Genomic DNA, 22,604 nt, shown 5'->3' with positions numbered 1-22,604 from the left:
GAAAGGGTGATAAAACCAAGCAACCAAACAAACAAACAAACAAAAAAATTAGTAATGTGTACAATTTATGCTAGTGAAATATGCTTATATTGATTATTCTTAATTGACTGAAATTTGCAAGAGTATTAATTTAAAACCCTACAGGTGGGGCTGGAGAGATGGTTCAGTTGTTAAGTGCTTTACCTTATCCAACATGTACATATATACAATCAAAAATAAAATTTCATAAAAACAAACAGTGAAACCAGGTAGGGTTGTGGTACACTTTAATTTCAGCAATTTGGGAGGCAGGGGCAGGCAGATTTGCAGTTTGAGGCCAGCCTGGTCTTCATAAGTTTGTGACCAACCTAGATTACATAAAATCATATCTAAACAAAGAAGAAAAAAGGATATGGCCAATCTGGTCTACAAAGCAAGTTCTAGGACAACCAGGGCTCTGTTACACTAACCTGGTCCCATAAAAATAAACAAAAAGAATTCATGATCTCTCAGGTCAGCTGCCCGAGAATTGGGATATTAAACCTGTTCATCAATATTGAACAGTCATCAAATCTTAAAATGGCAAGGCTCTATTAAGATTCTCTGGCACAAGTGCCCTTCACAAATCTTGACCATCTCAAAAGTTGAGGTACATGGCTCCACACAATGGGACCTGTGTGAGCTTTTGTAGTATTAATATGAGTTCTCTAAATCAGGTACTGTCTTTACTATATAATTGTATAGCATTGTTTTTTCTAAGTAATGATTTGTGTGAATAATTTCTTACTCTTCCTGTTTTTATTTTCTTTTTAGGCTTCTCTACAGTTTAGCCTTCAATGCCAGGTTTTTGAGGCACCTCTGGTTTCTCATCTCTTCGATGACAACACAGATGATCACAGGGTACGTGCTATACAGGCTTACAGATTGAGCCTAAGGGCATGGAAAGTGTCAGCCTAAAGAAAGGGTTATAATTAATTACTGCTTACACTTGTTCCGTCATGCTAGAAAGGTTCTGAATAGCCTTAATTCATACATATTACCCCCCCCAAAAGAAAAATTAGTGACTAATTTTACAGTTAGCTTATCTGTAAACATTATTAGAATGTGGGGTCTTTTTTTTTTTAATTTATTTCATCTTTTTGTGTGCAGGTGTTTTACCTGCACATATGTTTGTGTAACTTGTACTTGTAAAGGTCAGAAGAGGATATTGAATCTCCTGAAGCTGCTGGTTGTTAGCAACCTCATGGGTAATGGGTGCTGGGAATCAAACCCCAGTTTTTCGGAAGAACAGCCAGTGCTGCTAACTGCTAAACCATCTTGCTAATTCCTGCTCCCCTGACCTTTTTTCTTTTTTCTTTTTTTCCTTTTTTTAAATTAAAAACCAAGTGGAATTTTACTGCACAGCTAGTAGCTTGGAACTTAAGTCCTGTGTTATCTTCTGAAGTGCAAGGACTATGGGTGTGTACCCCTTATATCCAAAGAACCTCTTCTTAATCCTAAGGAAATTTCCTTTAATTCTTTTGTTTCATTGAATCTTAATGATTCTTACGTGAATAAGAATTTTTCTCATGAGTAGCTGGTGACACTCATGAAGGCTGAGTGATTCATCTGGAATCAACAAAGACTTGAGACACACCAAAGTTAGATTTGTACTTAGAAATTTTAAAATAAGTTTTGGTACATTTTAATTGTTCTGACGTGACCTTGACTTTCATGAGCAGCCGTTTACTTAGGGCAAGAGGAGATTGGAGATCATTAGAACAGGAAATTATCATCGACCTATGAGTGCCCCAGCTTAGCAACAGAGATGCTGGTGTGGTCTGTCTGATAAGCGGCTGTTCGTTTATGACATGTGTCTTTTGGTGAGGAAATGGAGTCGTGACGTATGAGGAAAACGATGCTGTTATTACATTAAATTATTAATGCTATTTTACAGTGGATGATGTTAGAGGGTTTTTTAAAGGCAGTTGAGAATTTTGAATTTCTTGTTGCTTGTTTATTAAATAACTTCCCTCCAGGAACATAAACATATATTAATATATTCCCACTTGACATAAGGTTATCATACTAAAAATGAAACAGCTGATTTTCTAAAAATGACAGTAAATTTAGTCTGAAGGTAGTTTCACAGCACGACTAGCTCAGCAGGTCCCGAGACCTGCATCAGACGTGGGAGTCGGCCTCATTGTCTCATCAGGTAGCCAAGAGGTTCCAGACCTAACTGAGATGCAGCCTGTCCCTCACCCCAAGCCTGCAAATCTAGGGGCGGGCAAATGTTTTTAGTGGGTTTGTTTCGTTTTGTTTTTTTCTAAACGGGGTTTCTCTGTGTAACAGTCCTTGCTGTCCTGCAGCACTCTATTGACAAGACTGGCCTCGAGTTCATAGAAATCACCCTTCCCTTTTCTTCCCAAGTGCTTGACCCATGGGCAGATGTTTTGCAAGCCATGGGTTCATTCCAAGTGTGTTCTTCCCACTATTTCCCATTGAAATGAGACAGTTTAGTTTCTGGCTTACTGAAGTTGAAGCAACTGACAGCCAGCAAACGGGCCACTCTTTACCAAAGGTAGCAGCAAACTGTTCCACTGTCGTCACTGCACTGAGGGACTCAGGGTGTGTGTAACAGGAAAAGTTGAAAACTCTTCAATGAAGGGAGGGAATAGTCTCCACAGACTCTTATTCTGAGGGTGGATACAGGTGGCAGGGATTTATATAAAGTCCCATTTATTATCTTTAATTCAATCAGCTTTTGGTGTCATACCTATCACATTAAATTGTAGACTTTTTATTTGTTTCCAAGTCTCTTGGGATTGACTTGATTTCAGAAGGATGTTTGAGTTGGTATTTCTAACTGGCATGTGTTTCATTTGTCCCTGGCTGCATGGTGCTCTTGTGACTTCTTCCAACTTCTCTTTTCCATCATTCAAGTGACAATAATTAACTTCTTCTGCTCACCTCATGGAATTAAGGAGAGAACAAATAAGTTAATGTTGGTTAACAGCATTAATTGTTTGCCTGTGTGATGTTTGCAGTGGCTTGTGGTAATATAAGGACCAGCATTCACAGCAGGAGTGATTTTTCATTGCTGATTCAGCTCTGCTTAAATGTAGAAAACACTGGCCACTCAGCAACTGTGTAACACTTGTTCCTTTAAATATTATATGGTTCTTGGTTTTATGTGATTTTTGTGGCTCTGCATTGATATGCCTGGGATCTAAAGGGTTATAACTATTACCTTTACTAATATCAATAAAAATATATGTCAGTGAATTAATTACTTTTGTGTGTATCAGGAAAATTTTTGTAAGTGGCCTGGTAACACAGTGAGGACTCAGAAAGTATATGCTGGGTTCCCTTTTCACGGGACCGAACAGGAGACAAAACCGGTGTTGTACATCCTTAAATCAGCTCTCAGCTTTCCTGTCTTTGGTGAAGCAGGACAGTATTTCTGTCTGCATGGGAACAGTGCCCAAGGAGGCTGGAAGAAGGCATTAGATCCTCTGATAGTGGAGTTACAGATTGTTGTGAGCTATATAGAGTTCCTGTTCTCATTCTAGACAGCATTAGGCAGATTCAGAGCCCCATCTGCATCTACCTCACTTACCAACCCAAACCCTAGCACCCCCACCCCCTGGTAAGAACAGACAGACTTTTACTCTGCCATCCTGCATGTATGGTGCTAGTTTCTCTGACTTCATTCCTGCTCCTGTCTTCAAATATAATTTTTGGGAGCTGGGTGTGGTGGTGCAGGTCTTTAATCCTAGCAGAGGATTAATCTCTCAAGTTCCAGGACAGCCAGGGGTACCTTGTCCTCAAAAACCATAATTTTTGTGGACAAGATATACAGAGAGTTGAGAGGTGTAACAGATACCTATGAGGTGACCTGCATATGACAGACTTCCATGCAAAAGGAGCCAATCATAGCTTGTGAAAAGCAGTAGAGACACAAACTTTTCTACACATCTGTCTATGTGTCAGGCAAGGCAGCCACTCATAAACATGGACAGGAGAAACAAGGCCCCAAGAGGAGTGAAAGATGAAGATTTCTAGTTTAGCTTCAATATAGAGGTCTTATAAACCTACCAAAAAGCAGGGGGCTAGGTATATTGGTCTCGTTAAAATGGAACTTCAAGGAGCAGGGATAGTTTTCTGTGCAGGAACGAAATCTTTATCTAAAACTCTCCAGGGCTTTGGCTTGGGACTATGTCCACTCTCAGTAACTGCCTATTCCTACAGGAACAGGGACACATCAAAAAGGTTTGTCTGGCTTTCTTGTCTTCTCTGGTACCAGTTACTAACTTAGGTTGTCTCTGGGAAAAACGTTTCCTTTTTAAAAGTAATTTCTTTGATATTATAAATTTATTTTCTCCGAGTATATTATCTGATGTCTTAATTCCTAAGCCTCACCTTAAAAAAGCTACTTTGTTTTTCCCTGCCTTTTCTTCAGGTCTATGGTGCCGTTGCTTCAGGTGATATCAAGGGGTTCACCCATGTCCTTTGAAGATTCTAGTAGAATCATCCCACTCTTTTACCTCTTCAGCTCCTTGTTCAGCCATTCCCTGATTTCTATACATGACAACGAATTTTTCGGTGACCCCATAGAAGGTAAGAATTTTGAAAAATGGGTTTGCTGCTGGCCTCATGGCCTATCAGTTTTTAAGGGTAATTGAAAGGCGCTCTCTCGCTCTCTCTCCTCTCTCTCTCTCTCTCTCTTCTTCTTCTTCTTCTTCTTTAAGTTTTGCTGTGTGTATTGATTTGAAAAAGAAAACAGAAAAAAAAACTGGTGAAAAATTGGGTTGTTTTAGTTGTAGGTCAGAGACAATCATCCATGATGCCTTTCACTCTGGAGGAGTTAATCCTGCTCTCACGATGCCTTCGAGATGCCTGCTTGGGGATCATCAAGCTAGCATATCCAGAAACAAAGCCAGAAGTTCGGGAAGAATATGTCACCGCATTTCAGAGTATTGGGGTCACTACTAATTCTGAGATGCAACAGTGTATACAAATGGAACAGAAGCGATGGGTTCAGTTGTTCAAGGTATGTGGCATGTCAGAATGGGTCCAGCACAGACTTGTTTTTATTTAGTTTCTTTTAGAAGAATAGAAATTTGGAGGTTGACTTCAGGCATAATTTTAATTAACAAAACTTTTAAAGAAAAGCCTTATCTTTACTTTATATCTGTTTCATTTTAAAGCATTGCTTTTGTGCTGATGAAATGGCTCAGTAAATAAAGGTTCTTTCTACAAAGCCTGGAGACCTGAGCTGAGCCTGTATCACACACAGTGAAAGGAGAAAACTGACTCTCAGACATTGTCTTTTGGCTTTCACATAAGTGCTGCAGCAGAAGATGAAAAAACCCTTGTCTTAAGATTATTCTTGACAAGCTAAAAAAGTAGTAAAAAATTTTAAGTGTTTTTCATTTTTATTTCTCATTAAAAGATTTTTTTGTGGTAAAAATTATTTGATGGAATCAAAAAGGTAGAATGAGTCAGTTTTTGATGCATGTTGTATATAAATTACTTCAGAATGAATTCATTTCTAACACTGGGAGGAAAAAAAGAAGTTAAGGAGTACCATGGCTGAAATGCTGGCAGAAGAGGATGACTGGATTTAAAAAAAAAAAAAAAAAAGAGCAGGAAAAAGATGCTTGACTCTGACCCCCATGCAATTTCTGCTGCAAACACATCTAGTCAGCTAAAATTGCTCGTTAAAGGAGAGCAGAAGAAATGCATCTTCCAAATTGAATGCTAGATTTACAGGCCGTTTAATACCAGTGACCTCTCAAACACTAATGTTCCATAAGAGTCATCAGCTGTCTCTTCAGGTCTTTTATCACTGCTTTTGTCAAGCTATCTGTTTAATTGAAAGAAGTTAATTGAATGAAAATGATCAACTAAGCTTGTATTAATATTGCTAATGGAACTTTCTTCTTGGCCATGTTTGGAGAAAGATGTCAAGTTAGACTTTAGGAAAGACCCATTAATGCTTGCACTTAACCTGATGGGCTAATTAAGGACTGCTTATTCATCCTACAAGTCCATGAGAGTCTCTCTGCAGCCCATTCTGCCTGATTTTACAACACATTTCACTTAGAAGCATAAGCATTAGCAGCAGTGAAAGTAACTGATAATGTTTTGATTGCATGAATACAGGTCTAATGCATCATTGAATTCATAATTTGTGCAGATTGGTGTAATACATGTTTGCACAATTTATTTTAATCACCTTTTTCTCTGTATTTCTAAATAAACCTTAAAAGTTGGCTGCTAAGCCCTTCCTTGAAGATGGCCTATTTTGCACCTTTTCTAGCTGTGTAGAATAAACTATCTCACCTACTTCAGACTTGGAATGTTTGTCTAAGTGTTCATGGATTTGAACCATATGGTAGCTTGTATGCTTTCTTGTCTATGTGTAATTAAGCTCTGGGTCTTTGCTAGTAACACTTCCCTTAATATAGGACACCAGGTTTTGTGTACACTGGAAGATAAAGTCACTGTTTTACAGTTCCTCCTGGATATTTTATAATTTTGTATGACAGTCTTTGGGGCTTAGGAATATCTGAATTTAATAATGCTATGAGAGATATTTTTTTTTACCCTGACCTTATTTTGTTTTGCTTAAACATTAAATAAAGATTTTGTGGAGCCAAATGCAGTAATGCATGCTAGCAATCCTTGCTCTCAGGCTGCTCAGGCAGAATGATTTACAAGCATGGGACCAGCCTGAGCTCTAGTAAATTCAAGGTGAATTGAGCAGGACCCTGTTTCAAACACCTTCCTGGGCAAGAGGTAGGAAATCTGCTTGATAGGTCCTTGTGTCTGGCTACCACATTTAATAAGCCTTTTTAGCAAAAGCAGTGTGTCAGGAAAGCAGACACATGTATATGCATTGCCACATAGAGATAGGGTGTGCTATTGTAGATGATTCTTGACCTTTTGATTATTGCTTTATATTTTCCATTTGAAAGAAAAATGTTCTGGGTGTGGTGATGAACCTGGTACATCTCAACACTTGGGAGACTGAGGCAGGAACCTGTGATCTGTACAGATTCTTTAAAAACCTAAGGCCAATTTGGTCACAAGGACAGAAAAAACAAAGTTGAAATTTGACTTTTAGTTTTCTCTCTGATCACTGACCCTCATACTGTAGACCCAGTCAAAAGGCCATATCTAGGAAGGTCCTGTGCCATAGTGGGGAAGCTATTGCTTTTTTGCTAACTAAACTTGACGTACATATCACATTACCTTGTAAATACAAGCCTATAGAATAGTGCTGTTGTCAGCTTTGGTCATAAAGCTTCTCTTTGCAGTGATCAGCAGTTAGTTCAGAGACTTACAAATGGAAAATTACTAAGAATAAATGACCCATAAATGGCACATACATACCAGTCTTGGTTAGGGTTCTATTGCTGTGAAGAGACACTACGACCATAGGAACTCTTTCTTATAAAGGGAAAACATTTAATGTGGGGCTGACCTACAATTTAGAGTTTTAGGTCTCTCTCTGTGTGAAATTGTATATGTGTCCGAGTGTGCGCGCAGGTGTTGCGGCAACCGAGTTAGTCCCAAGTCGTTAGACTCCATTTGCTATTCTTTTCTTTCTCTCCCACACCCAGGTGGTAGTGGGTGTTTGTCTTTTCATTCATCTCCAGACCTTTAGAGGTTTTTTAGGGTTGGGGGTGGTTGGGAGGGGCAGGCGAGGGCAAAGGAGGAGGACATGGAGATGAAGAACAGAGCCCCGGAGGAGGTGACAGAGTTAGTCCTTGATAATTGCTTGTGTGTCAGTGGGGAAATTGAAGGCCTGAATGACACCTTTAAAGAACTGGAGTTTCTTAGTATGGCCAACGTGGAATTAAGTTCCTTGGCCTGACTTCCCAGCTTAAATAAACTTTGGAAGTTGGAACTTAGTGACAATATAATTTCTGGAGGCTGGGAAGTCCTGGCAGAGAAATGTCCAAACCTACCTCAATCTGAGTGGAAACAAAATTAAAGATCTCAGTACAGTTGAAGCACTGTGAAATCTTAAAATGTGAAAAGTCTTGTTTAACTGTGAGATCACAAACCTGGAAGATTACAGAGAAAGTCTTTTTGAAGAAGTCACATACTGGACAGATTCAATCAGGAGGACAATGAAGCACTGGAGGAGGAGGACAAGGATGGAGATGAAGCTGGTCTACCTGAAGGGTATGAAGATGAGGATGAGGATGAAGCTGGTTCAGAAGAGGGAAAAGAGGAGGTGGGCCTCTCATACTTAATGAAAGAAGAAGTTCAGGATAAAGAAGATGAGGATGATTATGCTGATTAAGGGGAGGGAGAAGAGGGTCTTTGGGGAAAGAAAAGAAATCGAGATGCTGAAGATGAAGGGGAGGAAGACAACAGTTAGATCCTCCAGGGAGAGAGAGGCTGCCTGACACTCCAGGGAGCACAGTAGAGTGGTCATAGTGCCTTTGTTTTTTTATGTATGATAGCTGTCTCAGTAGGAGATGATGTGTAACTTTTTATAGGAAAAGTGTAGTTTTACTATTTAGGCCTTACCATTCTGGTTAAGGTTTGCTAGTCTGTTAATCATAATGTACTTAGAATTCTCATTCATCTTCCCATAGTGAAGTTCTCTAGCATTGTATTTAGATCCTGGATTTTTATAGTTCATGCTTAATGTATTAGACATTTTTAACTCTTAATTAAAACATGGTTGCTTTGACCAAAAAATAAAATAAAATAAAATAAAATAATAAATGGTTGTGAGCCACTTGCTGGGTTTTGACCTCAGGACTTCTGGAAAAGCTGAGCCATCTCTCCAGCTCTGGCTGCTGCACTCTTAAATTCACATCAGCTATGCTTGTCTTCACAGTATTAGGTCCTTCAATAATTTATCATTGAAATGGGTAGAGTTCCTGAGATAAGATTTAAGATAGGCAATTCATGAAAGAGGGAGAAAAGTTTTCTTCAGTATTATAGCCACTGGTAAGGTGCGCATGATTTTGTAACCTATCATCTTTGCTCCTGTTAACTATAACAAATCTTACTGGAACACACACACACACACATGAAAGCAGAAGGGATGAGGAAAGGGAAATGGGTAACGGTGGGGGCAGGAGAGACTAAGGAGGGGATGAATGTACTTCAAGTACATATATGAAAGTATCATAAAACCCAGTTTTATTTATAGTTAATATATACTAATTTTAAAAACATTCTTAAAAAGCCACCCATGTGTGAGAATGTGGCTTATTAAGTAGAACATTTGCCTAGCATAGAACCTTTGGTTCTGTGTTCAGCTCTGAAGGAGGGGGGGAGGGGGAGACAAACAACTGCCAACTTTTTTTTCCTCATACTTAAAATTTTATTGAAAAATGAATGCCAAAACTGGAAATTGTATTGCATACTTTATAAAATCAAATATAATTATGTTGTCTCGTTAGAGTAACTGAACTAGATAATAGATAAGGCTTTCTGTGAAAAATAAATTCAGGAACTTATATAGATTAATGTTGTTTTCTTTTAAAGGAACAGCCTGACCTGGCACTACAGTGTTGAACAGCCTATACAAAGTTTAGTTTTCAGCTCATGTCCGAGCCTGGCTGAAAACTAGTAACTCGTAGCAACCTGGACATTTCACATCTGTGAAGTAAAAATTTGGGCTGTCAACCTTTTCTTGTGTTTTTCTTTTCTTCTTCCAAGGAAGGGTGTAATAAATCTCTAGCCAGAAGATGGTGATAGCTGTGAGATGAGGTGCAGCAACCCAACCTTTGAACAAAGTAAATGGATACAGCCAATGTCCTGATGTCTGTCCTTCACAGGAGTCTCTATGTTCTGTTCTTGAAGATCTGTTCTTGCCTGTCCTTGTTATTGAGATGGGCTGGGTGGTTTTACTTTTTTGTGACTAGTTGAAATGAATACTTAAGGAAAAAGATTTTATAGTATTTCAAACATGGAAGAAAGTCCTGTCTTTAAAAATACCTTATGCTTAACAGATGATAACTGAGTGGTATGTAAAATGGGATTGTGTGTGCTCACAGCATTTGAAGCCTTACTTACTACTGATTCCTTAAGTAACCCCATGCTGGCTTCCCAGTGCTAGAGAATGGTAGAGAACTCAGGCTTGACCTGCGCAGTATCATTGTGTGAGGAGGGCTTGCAGTAGACTCATGATGTTCTTTCCATTCCTGTAGGAGAATCTCTTATGTCAGCTGCTGGTCCTATAGCTGCATGCCTCTGGTTTTCTCACGTTTCTTTGAATATATTCTTCATTTGAAATCAAGTCTTTATATACTTACTTTTGCAGTATAGACTGGTGAATCTCTGGTACTAGGCAGGACTGCAAGTTTGTGGCTGCCTGGGCTCCAAAGGGGGTTAAGGTCTACCAAGACAACTTACTGAGACTGTCTCAAAATAAGTATGAAGAAAACAGGAATGTTGTTCAGTGGTATTACGTGATCATATTATAATATCTTGTTATGATATGATAGCTAGGTAATAAACTAGTAGGACAGTTCCTTGAGTTTCCCAGGCCATCAGCAAGATTCCCTGTCATCATCAAAACCAGAACTCTATAAACAAGGATCTTGTAAAAAATAGTTTGTGTTAATGTATTATCTATAACTGGTCAGTTGTCAGTTGGGGCTTTCATAAGAAATTTGTATGTTTCTAGTGACTTACTTTTTTATTTTAATATTGAAGTTGAAGGAAATCAGTTTGCAAGTTAATTACTATGCTACATGTGAATGAAATGGAGCTTGCATTATTACTGTGTTCATTTCCAAGTGTTGGGTTATTTTTATTTCTGTCTTCAGACACACTAGAAGAGTACATCAGATCCCATGACAGATGGTTGTCAGCCACCATGTGATTGCTGGGATTTGAACTCAGGACCTCTGGAACAGCAGTCAGTGTTCTTAACCACTGAGCCATCTCTCCAGCCCGCCCCCTTTATTTCTGAACATTAAATGTAAATCATTGATCTAGGATGATGGACAGGAGTTAATACACCAAGTGTGTGTGTGTGTATTTTTATATATATATATATATATATATACACATATTGTATTTATGAAAGCTGCTGTCAACATTATAGATGAAGCTGGTCATTCTAAAGAATGCTTCTTTGCTTCTTTTCATATCTTATAAAACACATTGGTTCTCAAGTTCTTCAGACTCATCTCTGTCACAGTTCAGAGTGGCAGTTTGCCTGGCTCTACTTAAGCCAGTTGTGTTGAGTGGTGATGCCCACTCAAGGGTGGAAATTTGTCACCCTCCAGAGGATCCCCACATGTTGTGTAGGCTGGGAACCATAAGACTGGATCTGTAGAAAACTCACTTTGGACAGGTTTTTATAACCTTTGTTCAAAGTTTCCTAAGATGGATATACCTATACTTTGTTACAACTTATATCTAAGAGTCTTAGAGTCATTCTGTTTGGTGCAGTTTTCCAGAAAATTTGGTTGAGTTAATAGAAAGAAAAGCTGTCTTCTGAATTTTGTGTTGGGCATCTGTTGATTAAGTTTAAAGCCATCTCTCCAGTTGTTATTCATCATCTTGAGTAAACTTAACGTGTTTTCTATGGTCTACCTATGTAGACTTGTCCATCCGTTTTGCTAAAGGTTACATCATGGTTGGCATTTCATTGCTGAGAGTATGGACAAAAGTAATGTGAGAGTGAATCCAATCATATTGTCATGGTTTGGTAAAATTTATATTTTTCTTAAGTCTGAGAAGAAAAATGGTTCATATGGAGGGAAATCATTAGCAGGTACAACTTTGTGCTCTGTGCTACTGACTTTCCGATCCTCGTGGTGGGGGTGTCAAGATTGATCATGTGCTTCCACCCGGTAGGGAGCAGATGAAGTGTCTACTGTTCTCAGATTTGAGAATTTCCCAGGGTTTCTGAATCATTCCACCTTCCCAGGTTTTGCATGGTGACAGGGTTCTACTTTCCTCACAGTTCTCTGCTTCTATCATGGGGTTCCTCAGGATTTAAACTCTTGTCGATCTTGGTAATAAGCATCTTTACTCACTGAGTAATCTTGCCAGCTCTACAGAGTATATTTCTTTGTGGTGTAGTAAGTTGATCTTATTTATTTATTTATTTATTTTTTAGGATAGTACTGCTAGATTTCTTTAATCTTATGAATGACTTTTGATCCCAGATCAATTACTGAAAACTCTCAGGTCCCTAGGTAATTTGTGGGTTCTCTTCCAAAGGAGCTCATGGCATAGCCAAAGCAGACCTAATGTTTCAAGAATAGTCAAAGGATACACATAGCTCTGATGTTGCCGTTGGAGATAATTGCCATCTTGAGAATTACACAAAGAGACTGTAGAAAACTGATCAGCTCTAGAGGCACAGGCAAGGGGAAAACAGATTTAACTCCAATTTCAGGAGATTATGTGCTGTCTTCTGACTACCAAGGATACCCGATACTTGCATGGTGCACATGCATACATGCACCCAAAACACTCATGCACATAAAATAAATTTAAAGAGGATGCTATCAAAAAAATTCCAAAATGTGGCTGGTGATGCAGACTTGTAATCATTGGCACTTAGGAATTAGCAGAAGGATGTAGACTGAGCTGTATGAGATCTCGTTTGAAAAAAGAAAAAAATAGAAAACTATTTTTACCCAGTTTATACTGTATGTGGGGTGTAAGGGTTGGGGGGGGGCAAGTAATAGTGTTCTATGCAGCTACCCCTAGAGACTAGAAGAGGGCGAGTGCTATGACTGAATTTGGACCCTTTACAAGAAAGGGGAGTCATTCTTAATCATTGGACCATCTCTCCATTCCTCAGTCCCTGGCTACTTAGTCTTTTTTGTTTTATTTTGTGTTTTCCTTCTCTTTGGTTTTTCAAAACAGGGTTTCTTTGTCTTGCCCTAGCTGTCTTGAAACTCTGTATACCAATCTGGCCTTGAACTAACAGATCTCTGTCTCCCTAGTGCTGGGATTAAAGGTGTGTGTCAGTACCCTTTGAATCACAGGTTTCCTTTGGCTGGGAGAGGACTGACCTTTGTTTTTTGTTTGTTTTTCTCAAGACAGGGTCACCTGGCCTCATTTTTTAAAGACCACTTTGTGCACTTATGTTGCTTTTTTATTTCTTTTGGTAAACAACTGGTTTGTTCTTCCGGTGTGTTCTTGTGGTCCCTAAAGGAGGCTTTTGTCACATCCATTTTATCAAGTAGACAAACACCTGTGTTTGTGGTTATCTGGTTAATGGTGTTGCCAGCTCTGTAATGTGTTAGTCACTGAGTTTATATGAACTGTCCTGTTCTTTCTCTTCAGGTTATCACCAACCTAGTGAAAATGCTGAAGTCTAGAGACACGAGGAGAAATTTTTGTCCTCCAAACCACTGGCTGTCAGAACAAGAGGATATCAAAGCAGATAAAGTTAGTGGAAAAATCTCCCTAATACTTTTTATTAAAGATGGGCTTCTCAGATTTTGTATTTATAGGGAGTATAAGCCCTTTTAAATTATATAACTCTTCACTTAACTTCATTTAACAATGTTTTAGGCAATCTAGATAGTAGTGATGTCTTCCTGTTTGCATTTCTTCTACATAATAGGGGTCATGTTTTGTGGATTCAGGAAAGGTTGTAACATGCCACCACACACACTGAGCCTGTTACTCTCTCTTCGGGTATCTCTGCAAGTAGTGAGTACAGTACATTCCAGACCATAAACAAAAGTGTATACCTTTGTTGAAAAAAATTACAAAGACCAAAACTAAAGGATTAGAAGAACTTACAGATTAAAGAAAAACTTAAGAGATATAATATTTCTCATTTTTTAGATGCAATATGCTTTGTTTCATAATTATATCATTGTTATTTTACTCTACCCTGACAATAATTCTCTTTAAAGTATTTAAGGCTAAATTCTGAGGAAATGAGAGGCAGCCTGGACTGGACAGGAATAGACAGCCAGTTCCTAAGGTGCTGGGACAGAAGAAAGTGCTGATAGCAGTTTGTTCCCATAGGTTACCCAGCTCTACGTACCTGCATCTAGACATGTGTGGCGATTCCGGAGGATGGGCAGGATTGGCCCACTGCAGTCTACCCTGGAGGGTAAGTTCTCAGTTTGCACTTCTTTTCTCTAGGACAGATACTCTGTAGCTTTCACTCACTGTTAGCTCTGTGATTTTTGCTGAACACCACACAGAGTATCTTCATTATCACTTCAGTAAAAAAGTCAACTTGTGTAACCCTGGTAGACAGGTAGAAAATGATTGTTGTCTCACATTTTCTGAAAGGTGGGGCTGCAGACAGCCTTTGGTGCTATGGATTATAGCCATTTCTTTGCTCACTTTGCATAATTATCAGTGTTGCAAGAATGTGTGTAAACATAAATAATGGAAGAATCATGAATCACTACAGCCATGTGCTTACCTTTATAAAAAGAAAGAAAACAAAACTACAGAACTGTTTTCTGAAGTAGCTGTACCACCTTCTATTCAAACCAGAGAGATAGATGTTTTGTGCACTGGTACTTTGTATCTCAGACAGTACTTGGGTTTGTCATGTTTTGTTTTGGTTGGTTGGTTTTTACTTCTTTGACACCAGGTCTCATTATGTAGCCTTAGCTGGTGTAGAGATCTATCTGCCTGTCTCTGCCTTCCAAGTAGTGGAATTAAAGTGAGAGACCAAATATTTTGTGTTCAGATCCCATCTTAGAGAACCTGACCTAAATTTGAACTCAAGTAAACTAACAGGCTGGTCCCTAGCACCAGTCTTCAGGTTAACCACCCCCTCCCCAAGAAATCTGTACCTCTGGGTTACAAGCCTACCCCTGCCTAGCAACCACCAATCTGGAGGAAATGAGTAGTTAAGCTTGGCTCCCAACACCAGACAGTTATGCTAAAGGCCACAGTAACACCTCCAATTAGATGCTTGCCAGGCTAGAAACACTCAAGTCTCAATTGTCATTTTCTGGCTTTTCTCCACTGCAACTGTCATGTGGGTTGACGGTGAGTTAAGCCCGAGCTCAAGCTTATAAATAAAGACCCTTAATGTGATTGCATCAGATAGACTTCTGATTGGTCCTTTGGGGTTCGCAACCACTTCCTGGTACAATAAAAGGTATGCTCAACAATCCCCTCCTGGGATTGTCATTTTTAAAAGATTATCTTATGGATATGACATGGCCATTGTAATAATGAATAGTAGCTATGTTTCCCTGGCTTTTCAGCATACTGGCATGGATGAGGAAAGAAACTCACAGGCTTCACAACTCCTTAGCAGTTAACATTTGGTGAGGAAGTAGGAGTCATTTTCTTCAGTAACATAGCCTCTGGTTGGCTGCCCATGCTCCAGTAAATAACTCCCTATCTTCCTATAAGAAACTTGTTGAACTCAGTAGATCACAAGAAGAAAAAAAAAAAAAAGGCACCATGAAAGTTAAGAGGAAACCAGAGACCAGTCTTGAGGAGAGTGGTGAGCGAGAGTGGGAGGAAGAGAATAATGGGTCATGAGTATGGTCACTGTACTTCGTGTACATGTGAACTTGTTAAAACTTTGTTAGTTAAAATTTCAACCATCTACAAAGGTGTATAGCCGACTGGGAATGTAGCGCAGTGATAGAGCACTTGCTTAACTTTGCCCACACCATGTGGTTCATCCCTAGCTCCACTGAAGGGTAGATGAGAAGTACAGCAATGTCTCATGGTAAAGTTGATCTGCATTTCCCAGCTGACTATAGTATTGAGTGTTTTGTCTGTTTAGTTTTAATTATCGCATTTGGGGGATTTTTAACATGGATACGGATATAGTTTCTTTGTCATAAAATTTGCCACTCTGTGGTTTGTCTTGTCTTTTTCTTTCTTTTTTTTTTTTTTTTTTTTTCTGGAGACAGGGCCTCTATGCAGTTCTGACCATTCTGGAACACTCTGTAGACAAGGCTGACCTCCAACTCACAGAGATTCACCTGCCTCTGCCTCCCAAGTGCTAGGATTAAAGGTGTGTGCCACCACTGCCCAGATTTATTTATTTGTTATAAGTACACGGTAGTTGTCTTCAGACACACCAGAAGAGGGCATCAGATCTCAATATGATGGTTGTGAGTCACCATGTGGTTGCTGGGATTTGAACTCAGGACCTCTGGAAGAGCAGTCATGGACTGAGCCATCTTTCCAGCCTGGAATTTTAAACTGTTAAGAATTATCCAGATTTTCTCTTTTCATTCGAATGAGTTTAAAGGGTTAACTCTGATACGTTGTGCCAGGATATCTTCTCACTGTAGAAAGAACAGGGACTAATTTTACTGGTACGAGTATAGGTCTACTGGCTATACCACTTTCTCTTAGGCAACTTCTGACAGGCTTTGGCATCCTCCTTACCTAGTGAGTGAGCTTTTCCACTCCGCCTTTGTACCGCTCACCTGGCTGGGCCCAGAGGCTATGTTCATGGCAATAGATGGAATTACTGGGTTACTTCAGATCCTTACACTGACTTTATAAATCCTGGTTTTAGTAGCTGTAGTAGCTGGCAGTGAATGGAAAGGAAAATACAAATGGACTAATGAATTTAACGTGTGTTGCAGTGGGTCTGGAGTCCCCACCCCTGTCTGTGTCTGAGGAACGACAGCTTGCAATCCTGACAGAACTGCCTTTTGTGGTTCCATTTGAGGAGCGAGTAAAGGTATGCCATTCAGACCCTGTGATGCTAACCCTGTGGTTTTACCTTAACACAGTTAAAAAGCTAACACACCATTTTTTAAAGTCTCCCATTTCATTCTTAAAATCCAGCCAGATAATTCTCTGTATCCACGATTTCCCTTGTAGCTAGCTGAGCAGCCTGTTAGACAAGAAACTTCTAATAGTGGGACTTAATGAATGTTGTTTAAACTGTCAAAGTTTGCATTGTTACTAAAAATGCCAAATTTTTTGTAAAGGTATTTTGTATACATTCACTAAAAAAATTAGTATGACATCACTGCTTTGAAAAATGAATGGGTATCTTAGTCACTTGCCAGATGATTTTGAAAAATATTTAAAAGTTTGCATACATTTGTTTGCAGTTTAATTTGGACTGTTAATATTAGAAATTTTCTAGAAATTGCTAGGTTCTTTCTTAGGTACTGGCCAGAATATTCTCCAGGCCTTCATTTGTTTGAGAAAAACGAAACAAGCAAACCAAAAAATGGTATCACTTACCTAAAGATTCTAGATCAGTGGTTCTCAACCTTCCTAATGCTGGGACCCTTTTTCACAGTTCCTTATTTTGGGGTGAATCCCCTCAACAATAATTGTAATCTTGTTACTATTAAGAATCATGATGTAAAGATTTTTGAAGATAGAGGTTTGCCAAAGGGATCACCACCCACAGTTTGAGAACTGCTCTGGGTATTCATAAAAATATCAACCCCCTACAGGGCATTAGGACACACACCTTTAATCCCGGTACTTAGAGAGGCAGAAACAGGTGGAGTTCTGTGAGTTCAGAGGCCAGCCTGATGTTGGGAACTGTTTGCCTGTATCTAAAAGCAGAGTAAAGGTTTGCCTGCTTTTCTGAAACAGAGAAAAAAGGTCTGCCTGCCCGGCAGAGTCAAGGTGGGTCAGGGCCTGTGAGCAGATTTGCTGTCCTATTGAGGCATGGAACGATAAGAGGAGGTGCGCTTGAGGCTCAAGTCGAGGAGCTGAAGCTTCTGTTAACCTTGGTGGAAGGAACAGGGAGGCCTTTGGATGGGAACAGATGTCCTGTATATATTTCAACAATTGTTTCTGTTAGCTTGTGGCTTTGCTTCCTGCAGTACTATGAAGTATACAAAAATTAAGAAAAGTAAACTCAAGGTTGCTGGTTGCCACTGGCTGCCACTGCTGTGGTATTGTCCAGCAGTTCTCCCAAATCTATCTCTTGGCTTTGCTTCTTTTTCTTGCCTTTCTAATCTTCCTCTTCTCTCAGAAACTGGTCTGCTAGTGCTGGCAGGGCCAGCACAGCCAAGGATGTTACACAGAGAAAGTGTCTTAGAGTAAAAGCAAACCAAATAAGCAAACAAATGCTAAAACACCATGGTACCCAACTATGAGTGCTCCTGAGCTCAGTGTACTTCAACATTATAGACATGTGAATTTTATTCTTGGAGGAAGCTTCACTTCCCTCCTAAATAGTAGTTTTAACAGTGTGTTTGTACGTTTGTAGAGTTTGTGCAGAGGTTGGAGAGCAACATTTAGAAGTCCATTCTCTCCTATCATATAGGTCCCAGACTTAGCTCAGGTCATAACTCTTAGCAGAAAATAAATGCCTTACATCTCAATACCCTCCACCTGTCTAGGTTTTTAAGAAATACTTAATAAATGAATATATACTATGGCATGGGTCTTTCAAAACTAACTATGAACAGGGCAAACAACTTTCGAAATACTTTTAAATACTCTTTTCTTTAAAAAGTTAATATTTGCTACCTTGTATATAAAAAGTGATTTCAGAATTTATAGAAATAGAAAGTTCATATTTAGCAGTTTTGTTTAGATTGTCCTTAGACCAACAAGTCTTTTGGGCGCTAATAACCTTACAACTTTTTTAGATCTTTCAAAGGTTGATTTATGCTGATAAGCAAGAAGTTCAAGGAGATGGTCCATTTCTGGATGGAATCAATGTCACTATAAGGAGAAATTATATTTATGAAGATGCTTATGACAAACTTTCTCCAGAAAATGGTAAATACATATATTTTTTTCTCTGTATACCTGCATATGTTAGCAGAAACTAGGGGATTACTGTAGAAAAATAGCAGTTATTGCTGGTCATAGTGGTGCACACCTTTAATCTCAGTACGCTCAAGGCAGAGGCAGGTGGATTTCTCTGACCATCTACATAGCAAATGTGATGTCAACCAAGTGTATGTAATGAGCACCTCTCTCAAAGAAATTCCGTGATGGTACATGCATGCCTTTAACCCTGGTAGCACTAGGAACCAGGAGTGTGTGTACGTGTGTGTGCGCGTGCATGGGTGCATGTGTTTCCTGTTTATAGTTTGTTCTATTAAGACTTTAAAAGAAAAACATTGGTTTTAAAATCAGCCTGTCTGTATGCCGGTCTTTCCTTTGTACTAAAGACAGAACCCAAGTTTTTTACGACTGAGCTGAACTTCCAGCCCTCTGCATGATTTTTTTTAACTGAAATATAGTAAATAAAACTTCGCAAATGTGAACTATCAAGTAGTACTCCTAAAATTGATAAGTATCACAACAAGCATTTTAGATTACCAACTTTTTCTTTTAAAGGTAACCTTTTGCCCCCATTATAATATTATATCTTCTTCATTCTGCTATCTATAATTCTAAAACTGCAGGTGGCACCGATTTCATTCTGGTGGTGGTGGTGTTCTTGAGACAGGGTCTCCCTATGTAGTCTGGCCTGTCTTGGGATTCATAATACTCTAGCTTCAGCTTCCTGAGTGCTGTAATAATGACTTTGTATTATCTATTTTTCATATACATGTGTGAGCAATTGTTGGTCACATTATATTAAAATGTGTTGTAGCAGTCTGTATTTTTTTTAAAGTGCTTAGTAATGGTTCTGTAAAGAAAATTGGACTCGAATGATCTGAAAGCCAGTGACACATGTTTTATCTTCTATTAATACTTGACAGTCGTAGCTAAAATGCTGTAATGGTAACAGTTTAAAAGCTTTGTCACCTTAGGTCAATGGTACAGAGTTAAATGAGAAATCCTAGTTGCTTCTCTTTGAAGGGAACCATTTAATTTTCTCTAAGAAAAACTTCGGTCTGCAATAATTTACATTGCCCAGCTGACGAACAAATGGTGTCAGTTAGATGGTAGTAGAAGAAAACTGGTGCCAACAGTTTGCTGCCATACTCAGATCTGCTTTGGCATAACTTATATTTGTCACTTGAGCACAGAGAGATGAGCATAGGCACCCGTGGACTCTATAGAAGTATTCTCTCCAAAATCTAAGCATCTCTTAGAATCCTATAGCAGCTCATAAGTCAGCCCTCATTCTGACTTTATTATCTAACTCATTCGTATCTCTCCCATTTACCTTATTTAAATATGCCCTTTGCTGAGCCTGCTCAGCAGATGTTCATGCAGTACCTATTGAAGTTGTAGCTGAGCCCAGGGAAAAAGTATAGTTGGACAGGACAAGAGACGTATGAATGGTTGTCATGGCAGGAAGGCTGGTGGACTTTCTGAAGAGGTGAGACTGGAGCCAGAATGTTTGAGATAGTTCGCGGGTAGGGTATGGGGCCTATGTCTAACTGCATACCCATCTCTGAGGCCTCTGTAATGTTGGAGTGTATGTGAACTTTTCAGCCAAAGAGACTCTGTGCTTATAGGCTATTTTAATCGAACATTAAAAATTTTCAGATCTGCTTTAGTTCTTAGGAATGAAGATTTTTGTAAACTGTGGGTAAAGGTTATTTAATATTTTGCTACAATCTCAGAACATTTGATTTGCTTACAGGGAAAGGTTTGAGCTGCTGCTGTATTAACTTCATTTACATGAAGTCAGTTGATGTGATTAGTGACTAGATGTTAAATGAAATAAAGTCAGTTCTTTGTAAATGTGACTTTTATTCTCTTGAAGAAGTAATTGTCATACGAAGGTTTACTACCTTGTCTGCTAATCCAGGTCTAGTCCTGGAAGCTTCTAGCCACCATACAATCTTACCTAGGCCTAAAATGTTTCAGCCTTCAAGACTTACTTCTGAATAAGCTCACCTTTTCTAGTTCTTTCTAAACTCTGACTGGCTGGTACATCTCAGCTGTTCTGGCTCAAAATCTGGCTTCTCTCTCAGCCTCTGACTGAGTTGCTCTGCTTGGCCTCAAAGTAATTCTGAAAGTCTATTCTATCTAATCTTCTGGCTCATTCTGTCTTCATGTGTGTCTAGCTTGTTCTTTCTTCGGTCCGATTCTCTGTGACTCTCCCAGTAAAACTGATTCCTTTTTCTCTGGCACTGCTCGTCAAGGAGCTTCCCCTTCCTTTCTCTTGTCATGATAGTGGGGCATAACATGTTCTGTCAAATCTTTCTCTGATTTGTCACTTTGTCTGCCACTTAATTAGACACAACTCTCAAAAATGGGTGCTTCCTTCTATAATAACTTTACCTTCATTGTTTGGGATTAAAGCTGTGTACTAAGGCCGTATGTATTCTAGCCAGAGGGTTTAAAGGTGCATGCCAATCCTGAGATACATTACAACTAAAAACAGATTATTTTATTTTATTTTTTTTAAGTAAATAGCACAGTCTGGGGGTTCACAGTGTGATGAAATATCCGGCAACAATTCTTTATTTTGATGTTCATCTCAGAGGCTTTCTGAATAGTTTGAGCTAGTCATTTACAAAATCAATGGATTGGAGCTTGAAGAAGCTGGTAGCAGATGTTTATAGACTTGACTTTACCCATGGAAATCATGTGCTTGTTGCAGTGGTGGAGAATTCTACTACAGAGAGAATGTGGAATAGACTTCACCCAGGAGTGCTTTGAGGACTGTGGGATTGTCTTGCCATAACCCCTGGTCATGTGCTCCACCACTGCTTTCATCTCTCAACATGCAGCTGTGGGAGTTAGACTGACAGTAGCCTTGATGTCATTTCCTGAGAGTACCTTCTTCAGGAAGTTGGTATTAATTTTTCCCCCCACTAAAACCTTAAAATAAAATCAAGTATTTCTAATTTGTTCATAGAAACAAGCAGTGTCAAGATCCCTGACAGGCTAGATTTTATGATGAAAATATTCTCACTCAATTATATATTCTGATTTTCATAAGTCAGCTTTCAGAAAGACCAGAATTTTTGACAAGCTATAATCTGAGGATGACCCTAGGAATACTCAATGTCAGTTCTTTTGCATTGGTCCTGAAGTCTAAAGTCTAAAGGAGAGGCCCCAAAATGACTAAGGGCAACAATTTCTCATTCGGAGTGTTTTCACATTTAAGACTTATAAACCCCCTTGGCAGTAAGTGCAAGATCTTATGTGCAGTAGCAAACAAATGTTCCTCTTCCTTCTTGATATTGGTTGTCCAGAGAGTAGATGGGCATACGTATCAAAATACATATATTTGTATGGGAAACCTTAAGATCTTTTTCCTAGGGGCTTATTTCAAACTTCAGCCTTATTATTATTACTAACTTCTACTACTACATTAAAATGTTGTTTTCTGACTCTATTCCATATTAGTTGTTATTAATAAATGGCATTTAAAACATCAATGTCTCTTTAAAATGACATTTTAAGTTTGTTTGGTTGGTTGGTGGTTGTTTTCTTTAATGACAGTGTCTCTCTGCTTATCCCTGACTGTCCTAGAACTCACTATGTAGAGCAGGCTGACCTCAAACTCAGAGATCCACCAGTCTCTGCCTCCTGGATGCTGGGATTAAAGTCATGTACTACCATGCTCTGCCTGTATTTTTTAGACATTTTGATCTGCAAAATAAGGTTTTCTAAAACTTAGCAAATAATTGTTTGTTTTGTGTTTCTTGAAATAGGGTCTCTTTACGTATCCCTGACTTTCTGAAACTCTTTGTAGACCGGACTGGCCCTGAACTCAATTGAGATTCTTCTACTTCTGTCCCTTAGTTTTGGGATTAAAGACTAAAGACTATGTATCACTGTGCCCAGCAATAAATAGTTTTTTTTTCTTTTTTAAATCAGAGAAACCTTTCAACACAGAA

General features: G+C 38.9%; 1 protein-coding gene and 1 pseudogene across 5 annotated transcripts in view; both read left to right on the top strand.

Annotated features, from left to right (window-relative positions):
* The window catches only part of UBE3C (ubiquitin protein ligase E3C), a 91,932-nt gene that overhangs the window by 33,896 nt on the left and 35,432 nt on the right, over nt 1-22,604 (top strand). For all 4 annotated transcript variants that reach the window (XR_013975513.1, XM_080936569.1, XM_080936570.1 and 1 more), the window contains exons 11-17: nt 793-879; nt 4,424-4,581; nt 4,782-5,014; nt 13,255-13,359; nt 13,951-14,038; nt 16,509-16,606; nt 18,492-18,624. Coding sequence is in view for 3 of the 4 variants with exons in the window: in XM_080936569.1 (XP_080792695.1) it covers nt 793-879; nt 4,424-4,581; nt 4,782-5,014; nt 13,255-13,359; nt 13,951-14,038; nt 16,509-16,606; nt 18,492-18,624 (902 nt within the window). In the remaining variant the exon portion in view is untranslated. The remainder of the gene's footprint in view (nt 1-792; nt 880-4,423; nt 4,582-4,781; nt 5,015-13,254; nt 13,360-13,950; nt 14,039-16,508; nt 16,607-18,491; nt 18,625-22,604) is intronic.
* On the top strand, nt 7,694-8,359 carry LOC308435599 (acidic leucine-rich nuclear phosphoprotein 32 family member E-like; annotated as a pseudogene). The gene is made up of 2 exons: nt 7,694-7,883; nt 8,014-8,359. The product of its transcript is annotated as an acidic leucine-rich nuclear phosphoprotein 32 family member E-like (transcript).

Source organism: Micromys minutus, assembly GCF_963924665.1.
Source record: "Micromys minutus genome assembly, chromosome: 23".
Lineage (NCBI taxonomy): Eukaryota > Metazoa > Chordata > Mammalia > Rodentia > Muridae > Micromys > Micromys minutus.
The sequence above is the reverse complement of the archived record's forward strand: the minus strand, read 5'-3'. Positions and strand labels throughout refer to the sequence as shown.